Raw genomic sequence first — 17,440 nt, 5'->3', positions numbered from 1 at the left:
GCACCAGTGCCTTTTCGCTCCTTAAAGACACTGGTTCCAGTATCAACAGTTCGTGTAAGTAGATCGCCCGGGGGGGCAAGGTTTATCGCGTTGCTTCGGTTACGCCTTGGGTATCACCACTCGAGATTCGAAAGCTAGTCTTCTGACGAGCCTTGCCCGCTAGACCGAGCGCTATCGCTTCTGTCCCTACCCCCTCCTTGCCGTACCGCATCGCTGTAGCTCGGAATGGGCGGGCTATTCGGTCCAGGATTCCTTGTGTTGCTTGCTCGGATCGTCGCCGACGAGGCCCCCCGGCTCCTTGCCACATGTATGAGTGGCATGTTCTCGCTATCGGTACTGCTCCGCCGACCTCCTCCGGCGTCGGAGTGTTCCGGGCTCGTGTACTCGGGCGGAGGCGGATGATCTGGATGTTGAAGGCCTAGGCCAACATTCCGGTGCATGACTTCGTCGGGTTGTCCTGCGTGAGGGGCGCTGCTGCTGGGCTCCCCAGCGTCTTCCGGCGGTACCAATTGTGCTAGCGAGATGTCGGTCGGACTGCGAGCCGGTCCCGGGCTTGTTGGTGGCATGACTCTGTAGTTGCCCGATGCCGACCTGACGTGGCCGGGATTCAGGTTGTGTTGATTCTGCCTCGAGTAGGTGTGCACAGAGTGACTATGCCCATGACTATGTCCATGGCCATGACCTTGAGCTGACGAACCCGTGTACCCATCTTTGGTGCCCGCCGCCAGCAATATGCTTCCCTGCTCTGAACCGTATGGCGGCGGGGGCGCGAGGGACCCTGTTACCGGCGCAAGGCCCCATTTCTTGACGTTTGCTTCGATGAAGACGAAGCCAGCTTGACCGAGGTTGACATGCACAATGCAAGGTCCATTGGCGCCGATAGCTGGGAAGAAGTTGTGCGACTTCAATCCGTGGACCACATCCTCCAACTTCTTACCGTTACGGGTGAAGAAGATAGCTCCCGTACGTGGTCGATAGCCCACGCCGATTACATCACCCTGGACAAACTGAGGACCATAGGACGTCGGTGTAAACGGCTGGTTGAACCGTCGGAAGCCAGACGAAAGATATGCAACGGAATACTTGTGGAAGCCTGTACGGCGGTTAGACACCGCTATGGAGAAGAGAAGAACCGGTTGGGTGGCAGCGGGTCAATCATACCTGGTAACCTAAACAGCGGATAAGGCTTGGTAGCCATGCCTATGCTGATCAAGGTGTTCTCCGGCTTGTCGAAGATCTTCGCTTCCCAATAGTAGACCTCGTTCTGCTTCGGAACGGGCAGGTTGCTCATTACCGTGCATTCTGAATCGAAGAATTCGATCTCGGTCCGGGCCTCGACGAAGCAGTTGGCGATCTCGAGCTCGGGCTCGAATTCCCACGCCGAGACGCCCTTCTCTTGGATGGCGAGGTACTGAGATAGTGAGATATCGGTCTGAAGAGACTCGGGAGGATTGGCAGTGATAAACGCTGTGAGACGGTAACGAGGTTAGCAAGCATGAACGCACCCGTTAAGAGAGAAGAGACTAATCAAGGGATGCGGCGACGTACCTTTTGCCCTCAAGTACTCAGTCTTTGCCATGTCATCCATCGACTCCAGCGCCTCTGCCTCCTCCCGCGCGAATGCCTGCTCGTCGTCATATTCGCCCGGCCGCCCGATCCGGTCTAGGAAGATGCGGCCGGACTGTGTGTATTTGAAGAAGTAGGCGGCGAGGAAGACGAGGGCGATGAGGATCACCGAGCCAAAGGACGACAGGAGGCCGATGAGGACGCCATTCAGCGCCGGAGACGGGTGTTGTGGCCTCTGCATAGTGAAGCCGCGCAAGCTGGCCGTCGCTCTGCGCTTGTATGGGCCGTGCTTTGCTCTGCTGTGTTTTGGTAGTTTGACAGCCAGGCTAAGCGTCGCCACTGACAGTCAAGCATGCGGGAATGCAACCGGGCCCCAGATACACCCGATGTTAATACGTGGTCTGGGTCCTTTTGGAATTAGGAGATCAGTTCCGCTTGTCAAAGATGCCGGTAGGGCCGGTAGTGTTTGGTGGATAGGCGGGTGGGTTGTGGTCGTCGTAGCTCGACTTCGTCCGTGATGGTGGGTGTGTGGGACAGCTGCGGGCAGGAATCAGGTCTCGCCGCAGCGCTACGAATCGGCGGTGGCGCAAGCTGGATAAGACTCGGGGAGGATCCGTTTGCTGCAAAGGAATCTAGGAAGGGTTGATTGCTATGAGCAAAATGTCGACAATCAACAATCAAATGAAAGGACAAACAGGACGGACGGAGAAAATGCTAGGTGTGTGGTCGTGAGTAACGAGAGGAATAAGATAACAGACGATGATTGGAAACGGCTGACGAAGTCGAAGGACTCGACTTGGTTTTGGCTTAGGCATGCGACTGTCTTGCGCTTGGCGGGTGGAGACAAGGTAGGCGGTAGCGGATGTTAGCGCTTGGTGGCAAGTCCCCAGTGTTTGACTACCAGGTGGCGGGGAATCCAAAGTATCGTTGCAGGGGCACATGGATTTCTGACGAATGACGCCGCCGACATTTGGAGATCAGGTCTGGGCGGCGTCCCCTCACCCAAGAGAGCCGGAAGCAAGAGGATTGTCTTGGGTCTATCGTCATCCATTAGGTTCCAGGTTCCTCTTGTGGCGCCGCCTAATTCTAGGGTGCATTCCAGCTTCCAACAGCTCTTTACAATAATTGCATGTTGGTTGATGCATGCGGGCGAGGCACCTTTACTTCCCAAACAATAAATAGGATGCTGTACCCCGGCGGTGGGGCGGGGGGTGGGACTGCAAGGGACGTGTACTTCTGTACTCCGTAGTCTGTACCATATTTTAGATAGAGGAGCGGTTTCAAGAGACAGGCCAAAGTGCTGGTGCCATTCAGAGGAAAATTACGGGCAGAGACATGAAAAATTACGGATTCCATGGTCCTCTCCTGCGCTCCCAAATTCCTGACAATTGCACAAGATGCAGCGCACAGTTAGTATTGTTGTTCGGGTCTCTAAGATCGGATGAGGGATGCGACACGTCACAGCTCACAGCTGTCAAGTGACGGCTACTAGGGAGGGACATGGGGTTGGGGTATATCGTGACCCCACACCCCGATTGAGAATCAGGCAACTTACCGCAGGAGAGCTTAGACGGCCGAGTTTAGACGGCCGAGTTTAGACGGCCGGACTGCATCAAGGGAGCTGGAGAAATCCCAGGAAGCGAGGAGTGGCTGACACACATCAATTTGTGCTCATTCTACAGTATAAAATGTAAATACCATACACGATGACCTCTGGACAAGGAATGAGAAGCCCCAACATTCCCCAAACAACGCCGGAAAATGGTCTGTAAGAGACGTCCAATTCCATCCAGCATCAGTTCTGCCGTATACTTGCCCAAATTCCCAAGGCTTCATCCCGTCATCCCATACCCTGCTCTATCCCAGTAGAGCTTCAAGCTCATCGTGTCGGCATCCCCAGGAAAACAAGAAACAAAGAGACCCAGAAACGATGCCTCGAACCCCTTGGCGGACAGTCGCAGCTCAACGGCCATCGTCGTCCCTGGCGCGGCGGTGACCCGCGCCGTTGCGCCTCTTGCGCTTCTCCTCGGCGTACGCGAAGTCGCTCGTCGCCGTGCCGGGCACGTGCACCGAGTGCCGGTAGACCTTGGTGCCGGCCTCGCTGTTCGTGCCGACGTCGCTGCCCACCCAGCCCCCGGGGACGTGGGACTCCTGATCCCCTCTGCTGCTGCCGCCGCCGCCGGTAACGCTGCTGGCCCCTTCCTCGATGCGGCGCAAGCCCATGTCGTCGGCCCGCTGCCAGCTGAAGTCTCGGCGGGATGACGACGGCGCCGCACCGGCTGCCGCCCGTCCTCTCTCCTGCAGCCTGCGGGCCTCGGCGCGGACCCGCTCCGCCTCGCGGCTGGCCGTCTTGTCCGCCGTCGAGTACACCTTCCGGATGCCGCCGCCCTGCCGCTTGGTCGGTGTGCCGGTCGGCGTGCTGGTGGGCGTGCGCTCGCGGTTGCTGATCAGCTCCGTCGTGACGGTGCTCTCTGTGCCGGCCCCCGAGCCGCTGGCCGTCGAGTGGCTGGGGTTGGTCGACCCGTCCCACGCGCTGCCCTCGCTCTCCTTGTTGAGCCCGCCCACGCGCGCCGGCCTCTCGTGCCGGTAGCTGCGCAGGTGCTCCTTGGCCTCGGCCTCGGCTTCATCGTCGACGAGGACCCCGTCGGCCCCGACCTTGCGACTGCCGCCGCCGCGCTTGCGCTCCTCCTTCTCGCGCGACCTCTCCTCCCGCCGCCGCTCCTTCTCGCGCTCCTTCTGCTCCCGCCTCTTCCGCTTCCTCTCCCTGCCGGCGAAGTCGCTGACGCCGCCCGTGATGTTGGTGAGGCCGCCCGTGCTGCCGCTGACCTCGGTGGACCCGTCGTCGACGTCCTTGTAGACGCTCCCGCCGCCGAGGTCGGTGCTCTCGGTGGCGCCCGACAGGATCGTGCCGTTGGGGCCGCGCCGCCGCAGCACCGTCGACTTGTAGTCGTCCCAGTCCTTCTCGTGGAAGTAGAAGCCGCCGTTCTTGGCCCAGAAGAAGAACCAGATCCCCGTCACCACGAACGCCACCCCGATCAGCCCGAACAGCGAGAACATGATCTTGTTGTTGATGCTGTGCGGGTCGATCACGCCCGAGGGCGGGTCATCCGCGTTGCCCTTGTCGTCGCCGTCGCGGCCGAGGAGAAGGGAGCGGGCCGCTAGTGGGCCCAGGGCCGAGACATCACTGTCGGTGGTGACGAGGTTGCGGAGGGTGGTGATGATGGCGGGTGCCATGGTCACCGGGCGGATTGAAGGGTGATCTTGGAGAGAGATTTATGAAGTGATGATGAGGGTGGAAAGGTGACAAGAGATGCCTGGCTGGTTTGGGCTGGTCAACCAGCCGAGTCAAGATGGGGTTGTGAAGTCAGTCAAAAGGAGGTTAGCCGTTTGAGCGATAACTAGGCGTGGATATTTTGCGTGTAGTTGATCTTTCAGCCAAGCAAGCCGATATGTCTTTGATGCAGAATACCGGAATGGAATGGAAGTCGGGGAGAATGATCGATTTTTGGCGGGTTGTTATGTTGTTCCCCAGGAAACGGGTGGCTGGAGCGAACCGTTGACTGGCTCGCTGGGAGGTTGGTGGGGTCGGTCGCCTGGCAAGGCGAATGTCAACAACGCCCCAACTGAAAGAGGAGCAGTAGGTAATTGATGGGAGTGACACTTGCTACCTACAAGTGGATTGTGTCATGCATGAGATATTCTGAGTATAGGTTGGTGAGGATAGGTCGGCCCCAACCTTCTCGATTTGTACTGCGTAGAAGGCGGCCGGAGATGATGACGTAAGTAAATAAAACCTCGGCTGGCCGGGCAACAAGCACCCCTGCATTGCTCCACGCCGTCACCAAGCAGACAAGCAAGGTCTCCCTCCGTTCCACTTGGTCCACTTGGCCATTGAAACGGGGCAGAGACAGTTCAGGGCAACCCCTTATTACAGGGAGCTCTAGTTCTACAAAACGTTGAGATTGGTTTACTCATATGGCTTCTGGGGAGATACCCTCCAAAAACAGAAGTACCCGAGTCCCGCCTGCGGACCTGCGACGTAATCTGTCTCCTAATGATGCCCGCTTACTCTTACACTGCTTCGGATGAACCTTGGGGCGTGAGTGACAGCTGAGGCGAGCACCTCGCTTCTGCCCCGGACATTTTTCAATGTGCTGTACCACTAGCGCTTTTTTGACTCCAAAACGACAGCACATAACGAAGAGTACGGGTGTTTGACTAAGTCCGAAGGGGGAAATAGAGAGCATGGTTGTCATCTCGAACGATGCACTGTATTCCATAGACGAGCCCCATGGAATGCTACTAGGTGGGATGATCTATTCCTCGACGCTACTTATACGCATATGCATCTAACGTTAAGGCACGACCCGGCGGGCCGGGCGATGTGGAGCAGGAATAAATAAACTTTAATTAAAAGCAGAGTCGAGCTGGTGGGGGAGGACATATTCAGAAGTGCTTGCCGTTTCAGTGCTGTATCACGAGGCGATGTCTCGACTTTGCTTGCCCATCATGGTCACACACACACGTGCCTTTTGTCCATCCTTCCCCTTTTACTTGACGGACTCCCGAGGGGAATGCGGGGATTGGTGGGGTATATTCTTAGCCATGATTGACGTGGAAGTTTCCAGTGTTGGTTCCAGTGCTGGCTGATATTTATGCTAATGACGGGGATCGGAGGGCCAGATCAGGCAATTCTGGGTTGGGTGGCCATGGCCGAGTGGCCGAGGTTAATGGATCTCTGGACAACGGCTGTCTGATCGGTCGATTACATGCCCCCCATGGGGTTTGGTGGGATCGACAGTGGAAGAGGATCGTCACTCTCTGTTCATGTGCATTGCGAGATCAGCGCAGAGAGTCAATCGCGCCAGGGGCGACGTCCAAAGGGAATCGTGAATTCGCGATATATCACCCACTCAGCCATCCCCGGCAATGAGCCACTCCAAGAAGAGGTGTGCCATCTCCCAAGTTTTTGCGGAGGAAGCCTAGCCTAGTTGAGTGCTTTTCTCCGGGCTCCATCCTATGCACCCCCTTGTTATTTCCCGGCCCTTCATTCCCCTGAGCCGAGCGTCACCACCTCAGATATGTGATAGATGATTAAGAATGCGAATTCCGTAAGGCTGTCGTCTAAGAAACCCAGAAGATGGCATGTTTCTCCCCCTCTCCCCAACTGTCTGTGCAACCCAGAGCAACGAGGTATCTGCTACCTCCCCACAAGAAGTGTGAACTTCATTGCCGTATAAACTCTAAGTTTGCCCAGGCCATTTGCAAATGCGAAACAGGTACTTCATTTACAGAAGATGGAGTTTCAGCACAGCATGGCACAGCCATACCTGTGTAAATAAAAAGAAAAACAGTCGAACCCCAGGGGAAAATAATAATAAAATAAGCTCAACATTTGGGGGAGGAAGAGAACCAATCTTGTCCTGGCGAAGGAACAAAAAATGCAAGAACGGGGGCGTGGGGAAATCTGTTTTCCCCTTGTGAGACGACCAGCGGACAGACAGTTTTGTGTCCTCCCAGAGAGAAAAAAACGTATACATATCATATACCAATACCAGAGTCGACCTGGGAAGGAAAAGAACCATGAAGGCGCTGACACAAACTATGTAATCCCGTTTTGATTTGCCAATGCCGATTTGGGGGTATAAACTTTTCCCGCCATCAAAACGAGGAAGAGACAAAGACCACCAGGCTAGTAGCACAGGATACAGAAATATCGGAAGAAAAGAGGTGACCAAAAACAGCTGGTAACCGCCTCGGGAGGGGAGCTGTGTGAAGGGAAGTAAAATAGAACCCAAATAATAAGAATATCAAAAAATATCATCGCTCTTTCCGGTAAATCGCTAATAGATGGCATCATGTCGGCAAAATGGAAAACAAATGGGATATCATCTGGGCGAACATCTTTGTCCGTGTCATCAAAAGTCGTCATCATCATCAGCAGGGGGCCACGCAATGGTCGTCATTCGTAGCTTCGTAGCCGGCTGCGATCAGAAGTACTCCTCGTCATGTCTCGTGGGGTATGGTGGGTATGGTGGAATGACTGGCGGATACTGGTAGGTGTCGTACCGAGACAGCGGCATGTCGTACCGCGGTTGCAGCGTGCGCGAGTACGATCCTGCCTGCGAGCTCGCACGAGTCCGTGTCGCAGGTCGCTCCATGCGGGTGCGACGGTCCTCGGCCTCGATGTAGCTGGATTGGTCGCTACCGCCCTGGTAAGGTCCGGGGCCGCCTCTCGTGATGTTGATCTCGGCACCGTCCTGGCACTGCATCTCGGCGCCTCCGACCTTGAGTAGGGCCTGACCCTTTACGCGGATCGTGACATCCTCGTCGTTGCCATTGCCATTGCCACTCGACCGCGTCGTCCTCGTCGTTGCCGATCGCCGATATTCACTTTCATCACGGCTACCCGAGCTCCGAGTCGACCTGCTGCTTCCTCCATTCTTACTGGCCTTCCGCAGAGACTCGGCGGTCAAGGGCATTGTGGGCCCCCCGCCGATGTCGTCCTGGTATGCTGCAGCCTGACGCATCTTATCCTCGTATGCGCTACCAGACGACACTGAGTGGCCACCGAGGTAGGAATGCCGCCGGCTATTCCTGGTCGTAGCGACTTCGGTCCGAAATGCGCCCGAATCGTAGGAAATCGAAGTCGCGCCGACACTGGGCCGTCTTGTCCGCGGCACTACAGTCTGCGGTGGGTACTGGTACTGGGATGGCGGAGACATGGCGCGAAACATGGTGGGATCGCCGCCGGCAAGGTCGTCGTCATCGAACGCGACATTCCTCCTTGCCGTCGCAGTTGGGGGTGGACGGAATCCGACTGTAGGACGAGCTGAAGCCGGGCGCTGCGGCGGAGGCATTGTCCTTCTGTCCTCCTCCATTCTCACCTTCCTCGACACGGATGATCTCTTCGTCAACGGCCTGTCGTTCTCTTCGTAACCATACTCGATTGCACGTGGAGGTGGTCGGTGGCCCATTGCTGATTGGGGCCGGTCGAATCGCGCCATTAGATTCTGCGGGCGAGGTGTGAAATAGTCGGATGACGGATGGGAACCGACAGGGGGTGCGCCAGGATACAAGACCGGTCCCGGAGCAGCCCATGACGGTGGAGGATAGGACGTAGGCAGAGGCGCTGTCGGGGGTGGTTGGTAGAATCGGGCATTGGATTGGGGCGGTCGAGACGGCGACCCGTAATAACTTGCTGGTCTTTGGCGGGATGCTTGTGCCCGTGGTCGCGAGCTAGCCGCGGTGACGGTGGTGGGTACTCCATAATAGGAAGCCTCGTCGGATCTTCTGCCATATGCGAAGTTCGGGGCTGTGGCTGCGTGGTTAGGCGGTGCAGGCCTCATGGCGATGACGGCCTGTTGGTTGCTTGAGCTTTTCCTGCTCCGGCTGGCGGCGGCTTCCTTTCTCTCTCGCGTCTCCCTCGACGGCTTTGTCTTTGACTCTCGTCTGAGAGGGCTGATGGGGTGTATGGTCGAATCGGAATCGGTGAGCCCACTGGGTATAGGAGACGGGGAATCTCGTCCAAGCTTTTCTTTCCGTGCCCGACTGGTATTCGGTCTCTCTCTCGTGGGGCTGGCGATGGACTCGGCGTATCTACCAGTGCCCTCGATGATGTTTCCGGATTCGTCGGCGTCTTCTACTTTGGCCACTCTCTGGAACGGATGCTTTCCCGACATTGCCAGACGGATCTGACGCCTCTTAGAAGGGTACCTATTGAGGTAGTTGGGCCGGGTGGTTGCGGGCCCCGGAGGGGATGTGGGGGGAGGCAGTTACGCCTCGTGGGCGAGTTGATGTGCCGATGAAACCAGATCGCTCGATGATGTGCGAGTACCGTACGGGTTTGGCTCGAAACAGAAGCAGGTGTTGAATCTCAGGTGGGGAGATTCCGGCGGAAGAGGTGGTGGGCAAATGTGCTGGCGTCGTGTTGAGCTGGGGTGGTATGTGGTGTTGAGGAGTGGAAGAGGGAGCAAGTAGTAAAGATTGGATGGACAATGTTTTAATAAGACAACCTTGGAAGGTGGTGCGTGGTACGTAGTACGTATAGTACGAATTCGTACAGCACCAGTAAGCTTCCACTCTCCCTCTCTCTTTCTTTTTATTTTTTTAGGCGGTGGAGCAGGAGCCAGCGGAGCGGTTGCAACGACTTTTATTGTTTCCCACTGCGGGGGTCGTGTGGGAAAGAGGCCCGGTTGGTGTCTGGAGAAAAATGTCGATGGAGGGTGTGGCACCTGGCAGCCCTGGCAACCGGCAGACAAGGATATGTCTGGGATACCCTTTATCGATAAAAGCGGGATGTGTTCATAGAGGACCCACAGCACAGGCCCAGGCGGGTGGTTAGTCAGTGGACGGGCCAACCCTTTTTCGGGCCCTTTCTCCCCTTGTTCTTTCTAGCGAGATAAAAGAAGGTTGAAGGGTTCCTTTGTCAGCCCTGCCCAAGTCCCAATTCAGAGACCAGTTGAGCTGTCTGTCGATCTGGCGCGGGCTTAGATTATCTCCGGGGCTTGTACTGGACGAATGCCAGAAAGGAACCTGGGCCTCGATGAGGTGGTCGTGCCCTGTGGGGGGTTGCAGGCGGTGTTGTAGTGTTGTACACCGTAACTGCGTGGATGCGTGGACAGCGAGTTACTTGCCACTCTCGACTCAGTGGAATGGCTGTGTATGGTGGCTTCCCTGGCAGGTTGGTAAGGTACCGACAAGGCAACCAAGCGGGCATGCACTGTTGCAATCGACTGGCCCTCGAGCGTTGCTGACAACTAGGGTGCCAGCTGGGAGTGGCGGAGGGACACAGTCAGTTCGGGTAACTGAGTTGCCAGGTTGGGAAAGGTGAAATATGTGGAAAAGTAAGAAAAAGAAAAAGGAGGCGCACTGAATGAACCAGTGTTCTCGACACGAAACTAAACCGGAACCTGACTGGAATGTTCAGTGGCGAGGATCTAGCCGAGTGCTTCTCGAGTTGCAGTCGTTTGCTTTTCGGTCTGCTTGCTTAATGCCCGACTTCTGCTCTTGGGTACCAACAGGAAGTCAGATTGGGAGGGCCGAAAAACAGGTTCCACTTCTCCCTACCTTGAACGTCTTTTCTTATAAGCGCAACTGCGACCGGGCAAAACATGGGCAGCAGGATGAAGCTCCCCGAATATCGCAGAAACAAGCTTTCGCAGCTGGGATTGAACCGGAGCGCATTTGCGAAGTGGGACGAAGGCTCGAGAACAGGACGGGCCGCAATGGAAATTAAACCAGTGCTCGATCCTCGAATGAGGATTTTTTGGCCGTCGCACTGGGAGGCAGCAATGCAATCCTAGGCAACGGCAGGCGGGAAGCACGCCAACACACCACCTCCGTCTCCCACTAAGCCCGATTCTACTGGGCACCGTCATCTTTTAGATGCAGACGTCTGCAAGTCGAGGCCGCACCGGCCTCTCATAGGGCAGTCCGCGTAGCCCATCAAAGGAATCGTCCAGTGACTGCCCGTCTCCTTACCCGGCAATGGAGTCATCGGTCTTAGATCTCGAAATCTCAAAGCCACGCTTGGGGACTTGGCAAGTTGACGTCTTGATGGAGATCCAAGTTGACCATTCTAGCAGCTGATTTAGCAGGTAGAAAGTTGCATAGCAACTATTGCTTGCAGTCCGTCCGTTGTGACTCGCAACTCCGGCTCCGGTTGAGTGGCACCAGTCGTTGTCCTCCGGCCTCTTTCTCCGGGTCGTGAAAACACCCGGGCAGTGGGGTCGGGGCTAGGTAAATTACCACACGCCTTACAGCATAGCAGACTCGGTTCCGGTCCTGAAACTCGTCTGTTAATCGAAATCCATCCAAACTCGGGCCCACACCTCCGTCAGATGTATCGCGACCGATCGACTTGCGCCGTTCAGCTCCAAAGATAGGACGATCCGAACACTGTTTCACCCAGGGCTATTTCGTCCTTTCCTCATTGGCCTTGTACGGCTTGTTTTCATCAACGTGGCCAATGACTACCATGCTATACCCTCCATGGCAGGCAATATAGGTAGTCAGCTCGGGAAACTGGACGAGTCCTCCCAAAGAAAATCCTGTACTTGGACGAAACGGGGGCGAGAATCTCGGGTTCCATTAAGTGCATGCAACTTCATTGGGTCAGGCTTCCCGCAAAAAGGGACGACCTCTGCATCTTCGCAATTGCGCAAGAAGCTGCATATCGTGCTTCCTGACTTGCCATGTGAATCATCTAACCCCTTTTGGACACGCGCGTCGACGTAAGCTGTAGGTGTACCTTTAGCTGTAGCTGTAGCCGTAACTGTAGCCGTACCTAGGCGGCACGACAGACACCATCTTCTCGATCTGAGTCAAGTCCTTGGCAGAGAATAGCACTCGGTCTTTTTTGAGTGGTGAAGAGAGTGGAGGAGGTGCTGCATACAAGGCATTGACGCAAGTGCAGGGGTCTGGACGGGACACTTTCTGGGCTCTCTGCCGCTCAAAGGGTATCTGTTAACCATTTTCGGACAGCTGCTGGCATGAAGCATCAGTGATGCCCTTGCCTTGGTGTCTTGTGATCCAGGAAAGAGAGATGGCCTGTGATTGTGACGTGGTTCTACAGGCTACTGCTGTTACTCCGGGTGCCCGAGCGCGGGGGAGGCCAGCCGGGATTATCAGGAAGAGGAGGCTGGCGAGATAGGTGGCGTCAGCACACTTTTGTGCTGGTGCAGGTCATACATAGGGCGCTCCAGGCGCCTGGGAAGGATCTACTCCATCGCGCAGGATATCTGGCCACCCACTTTGTTGAAGAGGCTTTCTGAGATTTGAGGCCAACGACCGTAGTCCAGAGATCCTGATAACGTGGGGAGCCAAGCGTCTGGCGAGTGATCGACACATATCGAGCTATTGCCAAATCGTCGACACCACCACTTGTTCACCGCTATTTCGCCGCAAACCTAATGCAGCGCCACGACTGGTTGCTCTTGGAGGATGGGGGATATCATGTGACGAGGTATGGAGAAGAGGCCCCGCCCCGTAACTGAAATTTGAAGAAGTGGCCGAAAAGAGTGAAGAGGGAGGAAGAAAGCGATGGACTCCTCGAGAGCTCGAATTCGGTAGTCCTAGTTCGGAGGGCATCACGAGACGATTCCTGCCTAGAAAGAAGCTATCCATGAGCATCTAGAAGTAGACTCGAGGCTCACCCACACCGGGGGAAAGGTCACGTCATTCGGTGTGCTCTTTACTGTTGCCCTTGCTTCAGATTCTCGCGGCTGTTTGGTCTTTAGATGGCGCCAAATGTCTGTTTCTGCCGGTTCCCTTGTGTCCTTTCCACCGGGAATGACCACGTAACTTCCGAGTCATACCTCCTGGGAAAGGGATTGAGGACTCACGCTGAGAAGATCCTTGCAGTGGCCAATCTCAACATCAACCAGGACCTTCGTGCCTTGACATCCCGTTATCTTCAATCTCTAGCCAGAGCAAGTGCAAGTTAAGAGGCCGCCAATGTTTCACCTCTATCTCTGATTGACGTCCTCTTCCATGACCCCGAGAGCAAGGAAGGGCAGACTGGACGTCTGGGTTCGAGACCGCCGAAGAACTTTGCCTTCTCCCTTGATATCCTTACTTCAGATGATCAAGATACCTGTATAGTCAAGGGACTTCGTTCCGTATTCTCGAGTTGGAAAGAAACTTGCCGGCAAGGCAACCAAGCAATTGCATTTATTTCGACTTCTCACTTATTGCGGCCTTGCCCGGAGTCCTGCTGTACCAGGGAGGACTCTCGCGGAATGAACTTTCCTTGTCTGGCATCAGCATACCGAGGTCTCGCTTGGGACATCGATGTGAGACATAAGGCTCCTGACAACAATGGACGATGGTAGCTAACCAGGCATAACGAAGCCGAGATTAAAACCCAGAATAAATGTGGAATCAACAGACAGTATTGTCATATCGCTGGATATGTATTCAACAAAGCCTCGACGCAAACGGTCGGCGAGGAGTCAAAATGAGACTCGGCGGTGTGGAGAATCAGGCTTGCACCCGCCGCTCGTGCTCCATCTATGATCCCCTCGGGCTTAGCTCAAAGTCTGGTAATTCCAATAGCCTCATCTCCAGTTAGCCCCTTGGCCTTGAGCTTTATAGCTCGTCTGTCAAGGTAAGCCTGATAGGGCTCCATTGGGATCTTCCGTTCCTCGTCCGCCCACACCTGATACTCGACAGCCTCCCGTGCTCGTAGCTGATCTAGGAAGTTCTCACTCGGCCTGATCTTCCTCTTACCCCCGACTTCGTGCTTTTGCATGGGATAGGCTATGACGACGGCTGGCGAGCTAAACAAGCTTCTTCGTCGTGTCGTTCTGGAGGAATGGACGATGGGGTTCGATGAAGGGCCCGGGTTGCCTAGTCGTTTGTCGATGAAGTCGCAGATGTCGGACATCTGTGCGAGGACGTCCATCGTGGACCTGTCCATGCAAGAAACGAAGAGGGGGCCGTCTTCAGGCACGAGCCGTTGCCCCGAAGGCTGTCCTGATTCACAGAGCTAGACACATTCCCAATGAAGAGCTGAGGCTCTGTTTCTGAAATTGAGGGGGCTATCCAAGACATGGCGGTGGGCTAGGCCCTTCGGTCTCTTCAGATTCAGAAGACGGTGCTTTTGGCACGCCGGGCGTGGAGTTGATTGCTGAGTGCTTCTGCCTGAGGCGTGACACATGGCTTACGTGTTTCATGTAGGACGCCACCCATCGGGCGCTCGCGGGCGTCGTCTTCTTCACACCCCCTCACCGAAGGTGTGCTCTTCTCGGTCTCCATAGCCTCTGGACATGCAAGAGCTCGTTCCTGCTTCATGAGGCTCGCATTCAGCGAATGACTCCTCGCCCTTCATCCTGGCAGCTGGTACATCGCCTCGATCCGCTAGCCCAATATCGATGGCTGGGGATCGGTCGTTTGAGATGCTGCAGCTTTTGGTTCGTCACTTGAACAATCAAAAGCACTCTCGAACCAGCATGGTTGGGAGCACGCATCATGCAGGTACGTGGATTTCCAACTTTTTGTCATCCTAGAATAAACGAGACTGGGACCTCTCAGGAGGCTGACCTTGGAATAGTCACACATGCGCGGTGGTTTGAGACACAACGAAGTCCGGAGGCAGGGACACACCGGATTCCTCGGCAACATTACGAGTGGCAGAGGGTGTGCGGCACAGTCAGATGGCACCTCTCTTTTGGCCCAGGTGGGTGGCTGTCAGTGCCTTGGCTTACTTCCGTAGCGACCGGAATTGAGGTGCTGCTGCCTGTCACGAGTCGTTTCAGGCACACCAAAACTTACCTGTTTGCTTGGAGAATTGGCATTTGTCTTGCCTCAGCGCCCCCGTAATCCTCGTCTTTTTCGAATAACGCTTCTCCGCAATATCAGGTAATTCAAGAGTTGAAGACTGAAGAGAGTCTTACACCACCCCCACCTTCCCAACCCCGCTTCCCAACTCGTGATGCCTTTCAAGCTTGATTTCCGGCGCGCTTAGCTGTTCACGTCGACGGGCTGGGCGCAGTCGCAGCCTGGGGGGCTGATTCGCTGTCCTCATTGGCCTCACCAGTTGCCTCGCAAAGTGAGACTCCCCCCAGCTGGAATGGCTGATGGTGACCACCATCTTCACCTCACCAGGCAACCCTGTGCCCTCTCCTTTGTCTATCCTGGCCGGATATTCACCGATTAGTATGACTCAGCTGCTACTGAACACGCCAGCTCTTTCCAAGGCTGGTGGCTCCGTCTCATATATCATGTTGGCTGGTCCTCCTTCTGTTCGCTCGTGTCTCGTCTCCTTTCCTGTTCTCCATATTCAGAAGGAAGTAGAAACCCGTTTACCTCCCTCGATTAATCATTCTTTTGATAAGACCGTTTCATCACCAGCCAGACCGGCGATAGTTCTCGCTACCCATTCTCGTAAAACACTTCGCCACTGTATCTCGTTACGTGGCAGGCTTCAGCACCCAAGATCGAAAGACACCTCTCATTTCACAACCCAAGCGGCCGGGAAGTGCCATACATGGGTTAAATAAACACCCAAGAACCCGAGTTTATCGACCAGCAATATGCCAAACCCAAGGGCACCACACCCTCGCAGCGTGAGGGACTCCTGGCCACCCACCCAGGTGCACCTCCGGTCCAGCATCGAACATGTCGATGCCGAAGCCGAGATGGGGGGCCTGGACCTGTCCTACGTCGACAAAAATCCCCTCAACTATTTCCTAACTCCAGCACCGTCCTCGGACGACGGGGCCGTCGACGTGATGGATTTCGACGCCGGCATCGAGGACGCCAAGCACCCGGCCCCGATCGTGCGCAGCGTGAGCCCATCCACCCTGGACGGGCTCAGCCGGCTAGGCGCGCGGCCTCCGACCCCACCTCGGGGCCCGGGATCCCCCTCCCCAGAACTAGACATGGACATGGCGCCGACGCCGGAGGAGGAGGAGGATGACGACGACGGGGAGGAATACCTCCGCCTCGGGGGATCGCTCCCGCTCTGCCTGCCGTTCAGCCTCAGAGACTTCGCGACGATGAGGGCCAAGGGGCGGAGGGAGAGGGAGTCCAAGGCGGGCAACAACGGGTTGCTCCTCTCGCCGGCGCCGCTCCACGCCGGCCACTTGTCGTCGGTGCGCGGCAGGTCGGCGCACCGGCCCGGCCCGAGACCTATCGTTGCTGGGAGCGTCAAGGGTCGGCCCCGGGGCATGGGCTTGGCCCCTTCTCGGAGCTCGCCGCATGCCTGGCGCGAGCCCAGCCCCGATGTCTGGTCGATCGAGGAGGAGCCGGAGCAGGAAGATGGTGGTGGCGTGATGGGCGAGGATGGTCGGAAGGCTGGGGCCATAGATATTGCGGCTGCGAAGCCGAGGAAGAAGGTCAGGTTCGTCCTGCCGGCGAGGGAGATCAAATCATTGTGAGGGCCCTGATTTTTCTGTATAGTGAGTGGGTTTTTCTTTTGCGCTCCAAGGGGCCGAGGTTGGGCAATCTGCATTTCCAGGGGCTGGGCATTTGGCGTTTTGGATATCATTAGAAAGGCATTTTCAGAGTACACGAGGCACTACATGCCAGTGGCGTTTAGCATCACCTTTTCTTTTTTGCATCTTGGGCGTTTACCAAGGCGAGGTAATTCCGGATCGGCTGGATGAGGCGCAATGGCGCCCCTGAAGTCGGCGCACAGTCTGGAAACATGGTTACACCTAGGATTAATCGGGCAGCTACAAAGAATGTCAAGACACACCCACTATGCCTATGACTTTGCTTCTCGAGTGCATCTGCTTACCGCCCCTCAACGACCTTGCTTACTCAAAACTGCTGATATCTTTCTTTGTGCTGACTTGGCTTAGCCTCGGTGGACTGTTCCCGAAGTGGTGGTAAGCTCCATTGCGCTCCTCAAGAAAAGGTATAGTCGGTATAGTATATACCCTGTCTCGGGCTGTCAGATGCAGGCCGCTGCGAGACCTAGATCTAGGCCTGGGGGTGGAGGATATAATTAGCAGACGATATGATTGAAAACCTTGATTTCAGCAGACCCGCCAACCTTGGTGTACCGGTGTCTGCTGAAAACAGCTGATAGAGAGCCGGTCTCCTTGGATACGGGGCCTTAATATGGCGCCGATATGCCCATAAACCCTGCTGGGAGTTGGTGTGGCTCTCACAAGACGGGCCAGAGCGCGGTGCGGTGGTCCACTATGTATGTTGGGTGCGGGACGACATTGCAATTCCCTGTCACAGGGTACTCCGACAACCTACCTAGCTCGCTGCAGGTCGTTCTGGTGGTTGCATGATGTCACGGTGGATATACGAACTGTAACTCTAGGTTCAGCTGGATAACACCCCCAGCCCTTCGCATCAGCCGAGGAGCTTTTATCTGATCTCTTGCATTTGCTTTAGCGATTCGTATGCCCGCATG

The 17,440-nt window shown here is 55.9% G+C and overlaps 5 protein-coding genes across 5 annotated transcripts; 1 reads left to right on the top strand and 4 right to left on the bottom strand.

Annotated features, from left to right (window-relative positions):
* Positions 1-3: 3 nt before the first annotated feature.
* QBC33DRAFT_264587 (protein ssh4) lies at positions 4-2,025 on the bottom strand. The gene is made up of 3 exons (XM_060423125.1): positions 1,549-2,025; positions 1,162-1,467; positions 4-1,093 (listed from the first exon to the last, which is right to left on the bottom strand). The coding sequence occupies exons 1-3, from the start codon at positions 1,805-1,807 to the stop codon at positions 135-137; spliced, it is 1,524 nt and encodes a 507-aa protein (XP_060286593.1). The 5' UTR covers positions 1,808-2,025; the 3' UTR covers positions 4-134.
* Positions 2,026-3,225: 1,200 nt separating this feature from the next.
* On the bottom strand, positions 3,226-4,979 carry QBC33DRAFT_265235 (uncharacterized protein). The gene has a single exon (XM_060423132.1). The coding sequence runs from the start codon at positions 4,798-4,800 to the stop codon at positions 3,529-3,531; it is 1,272 nt and encodes a 423-aa protein (XP_060286592.1). The 5' UTR covers positions 4,801-4,979; the 3' UTR covers positions 3,226-3,528.
* Positions 4,980-7,148: 2,169 nt separating this feature from the next.
* On the bottom strand, positions 7,149-9,654 carry QBC33DRAFT_264181 (uncharacterized protein). Its single transcript, XM_060423122.1, has 2 exons — positions 7,469-9,654; positions 7,149-7,158 (listed from the first exon to the last, which is right to left on the bottom strand). Exon 1 carries the CDS (start codon positions 9,246-9,248, stop codon positions 7,557-7,559), a length of 1,692 nt encoding a protein of 563 aa, XP_060286591.1. The 5' UTR covers positions 9,249-9,654; the 3' UTR covers positions 7,149-7,158; positions 7,469-7,556.
* Positions 9,655-13,149: 3,495 nt separating this feature from the next.
* On the bottom strand, positions 13,150-14,207 carry QBC33DRAFT_264084 (tyrosine-protein phosphatase yvh1). Its single transcript, XM_060423121.1, has one exon. It carries the CDS (start codon positions 13,985-13,987, stop codon positions 13,601-13,603), a length of 387 nt encoding a protein of 128 aa, XP_060286590.1. The 5' UTR covers positions 13,988-14,207; the 3' UTR covers positions 13,150-13,600.
* Positions 14,208-15,246: 1,039 nt separating this feature from the next.
* QBC33DRAFT_264240 (uncharacterized protein) lies at positions 15,247-16,565 on the top strand. The gene has a single exon (XM_060423123.1). It carries the CDS (start codon positions 15,603-15,605, stop codon positions 16,446-16,448), a length of 846 nt encoding a protein of 281 aa, XP_060286589.1. The 5' UTR covers positions 15,247-15,602; the 3' UTR covers positions 16,449-16,565.
* Positions 16,566-17,440: the final 875 nt, after the last annotated feature.

Source organism: Phialemonium atrogriseum, assembly GCF_030411735.1.
Source record: "Phialemonium atrogriseum strain 8032-3 unplaced genomic scaffold QBC33scaffold_4, whole genome shotgun sequence".
Taxonomy (NCBI): domain Eukaryota; kingdom Fungi; phylum Ascomycota; class Sordariomycetes; order Cephalothecales; family Cephalothecaceae; genus Phialemonium; species Phialemonium atrogriseum.
This window is presented reverse-complemented; position numbering and strand designations above follow the sequence as displayed.

What these genes read in the sequence shown, in the direction of transcription:
- QBC33DRAFT_264587 (XM_060423125.1), bottom strand. Translation starts at nt 1,807, where the DNA reads ATGCAGAGGCCACAACACCCGTCTCCGGCGCTGAATGGCGTCCTCATC. An exon ending in TGAGTACTTGAGGGCAAAAG is followed by an intron (nt 1,468 to 1,548) that starts GTACGTCGCCGC and finishes ACCGTCTCACAG; the next exon opens with CGTTTATCACTGCCAATCCT. An exon ending in TCCGCTGTTTAGGTTACCAG is followed by an intron (nt 1,094 to 1,161) that starts GTATGATTGACC and finishes ACCGCCGTACAG; the next exon opens with GCTTCCACAAGTATTCCGTT.
- QBC33DRAFT_265235 (XM_060423132.1), bottom strand. Translation starts at nt 4,800, where the DNA reads ATGGCACCCGCCATCATCACCACCCTCCGCAACCTCGTCACCACCGAC.
- QBC33DRAFT_264181 (XM_060423122.1), bottom strand. Translation starts at nt 9,248, where the DNA reads ATGTCGGGAAAGCATCCGTTCCAGAGAGTGGCCAAAGTAGAAGACGCC.
- QBC33DRAFT_264084 (XM_060423121.1), bottom strand. Translation starts at nt 13,987, where the DNA reads ATGGACAGGTCCACGATGGACGTCCTCGCACAGATGTCCGACATCTGC.
- QBC33DRAFT_264240 (XM_060423123.1), top strand. Translation starts at nt 15,603, where the DNA reads ATGCCAAACCCAAGGGCACCACACCCTCGCAGCGTGAGGGACTCCTGG.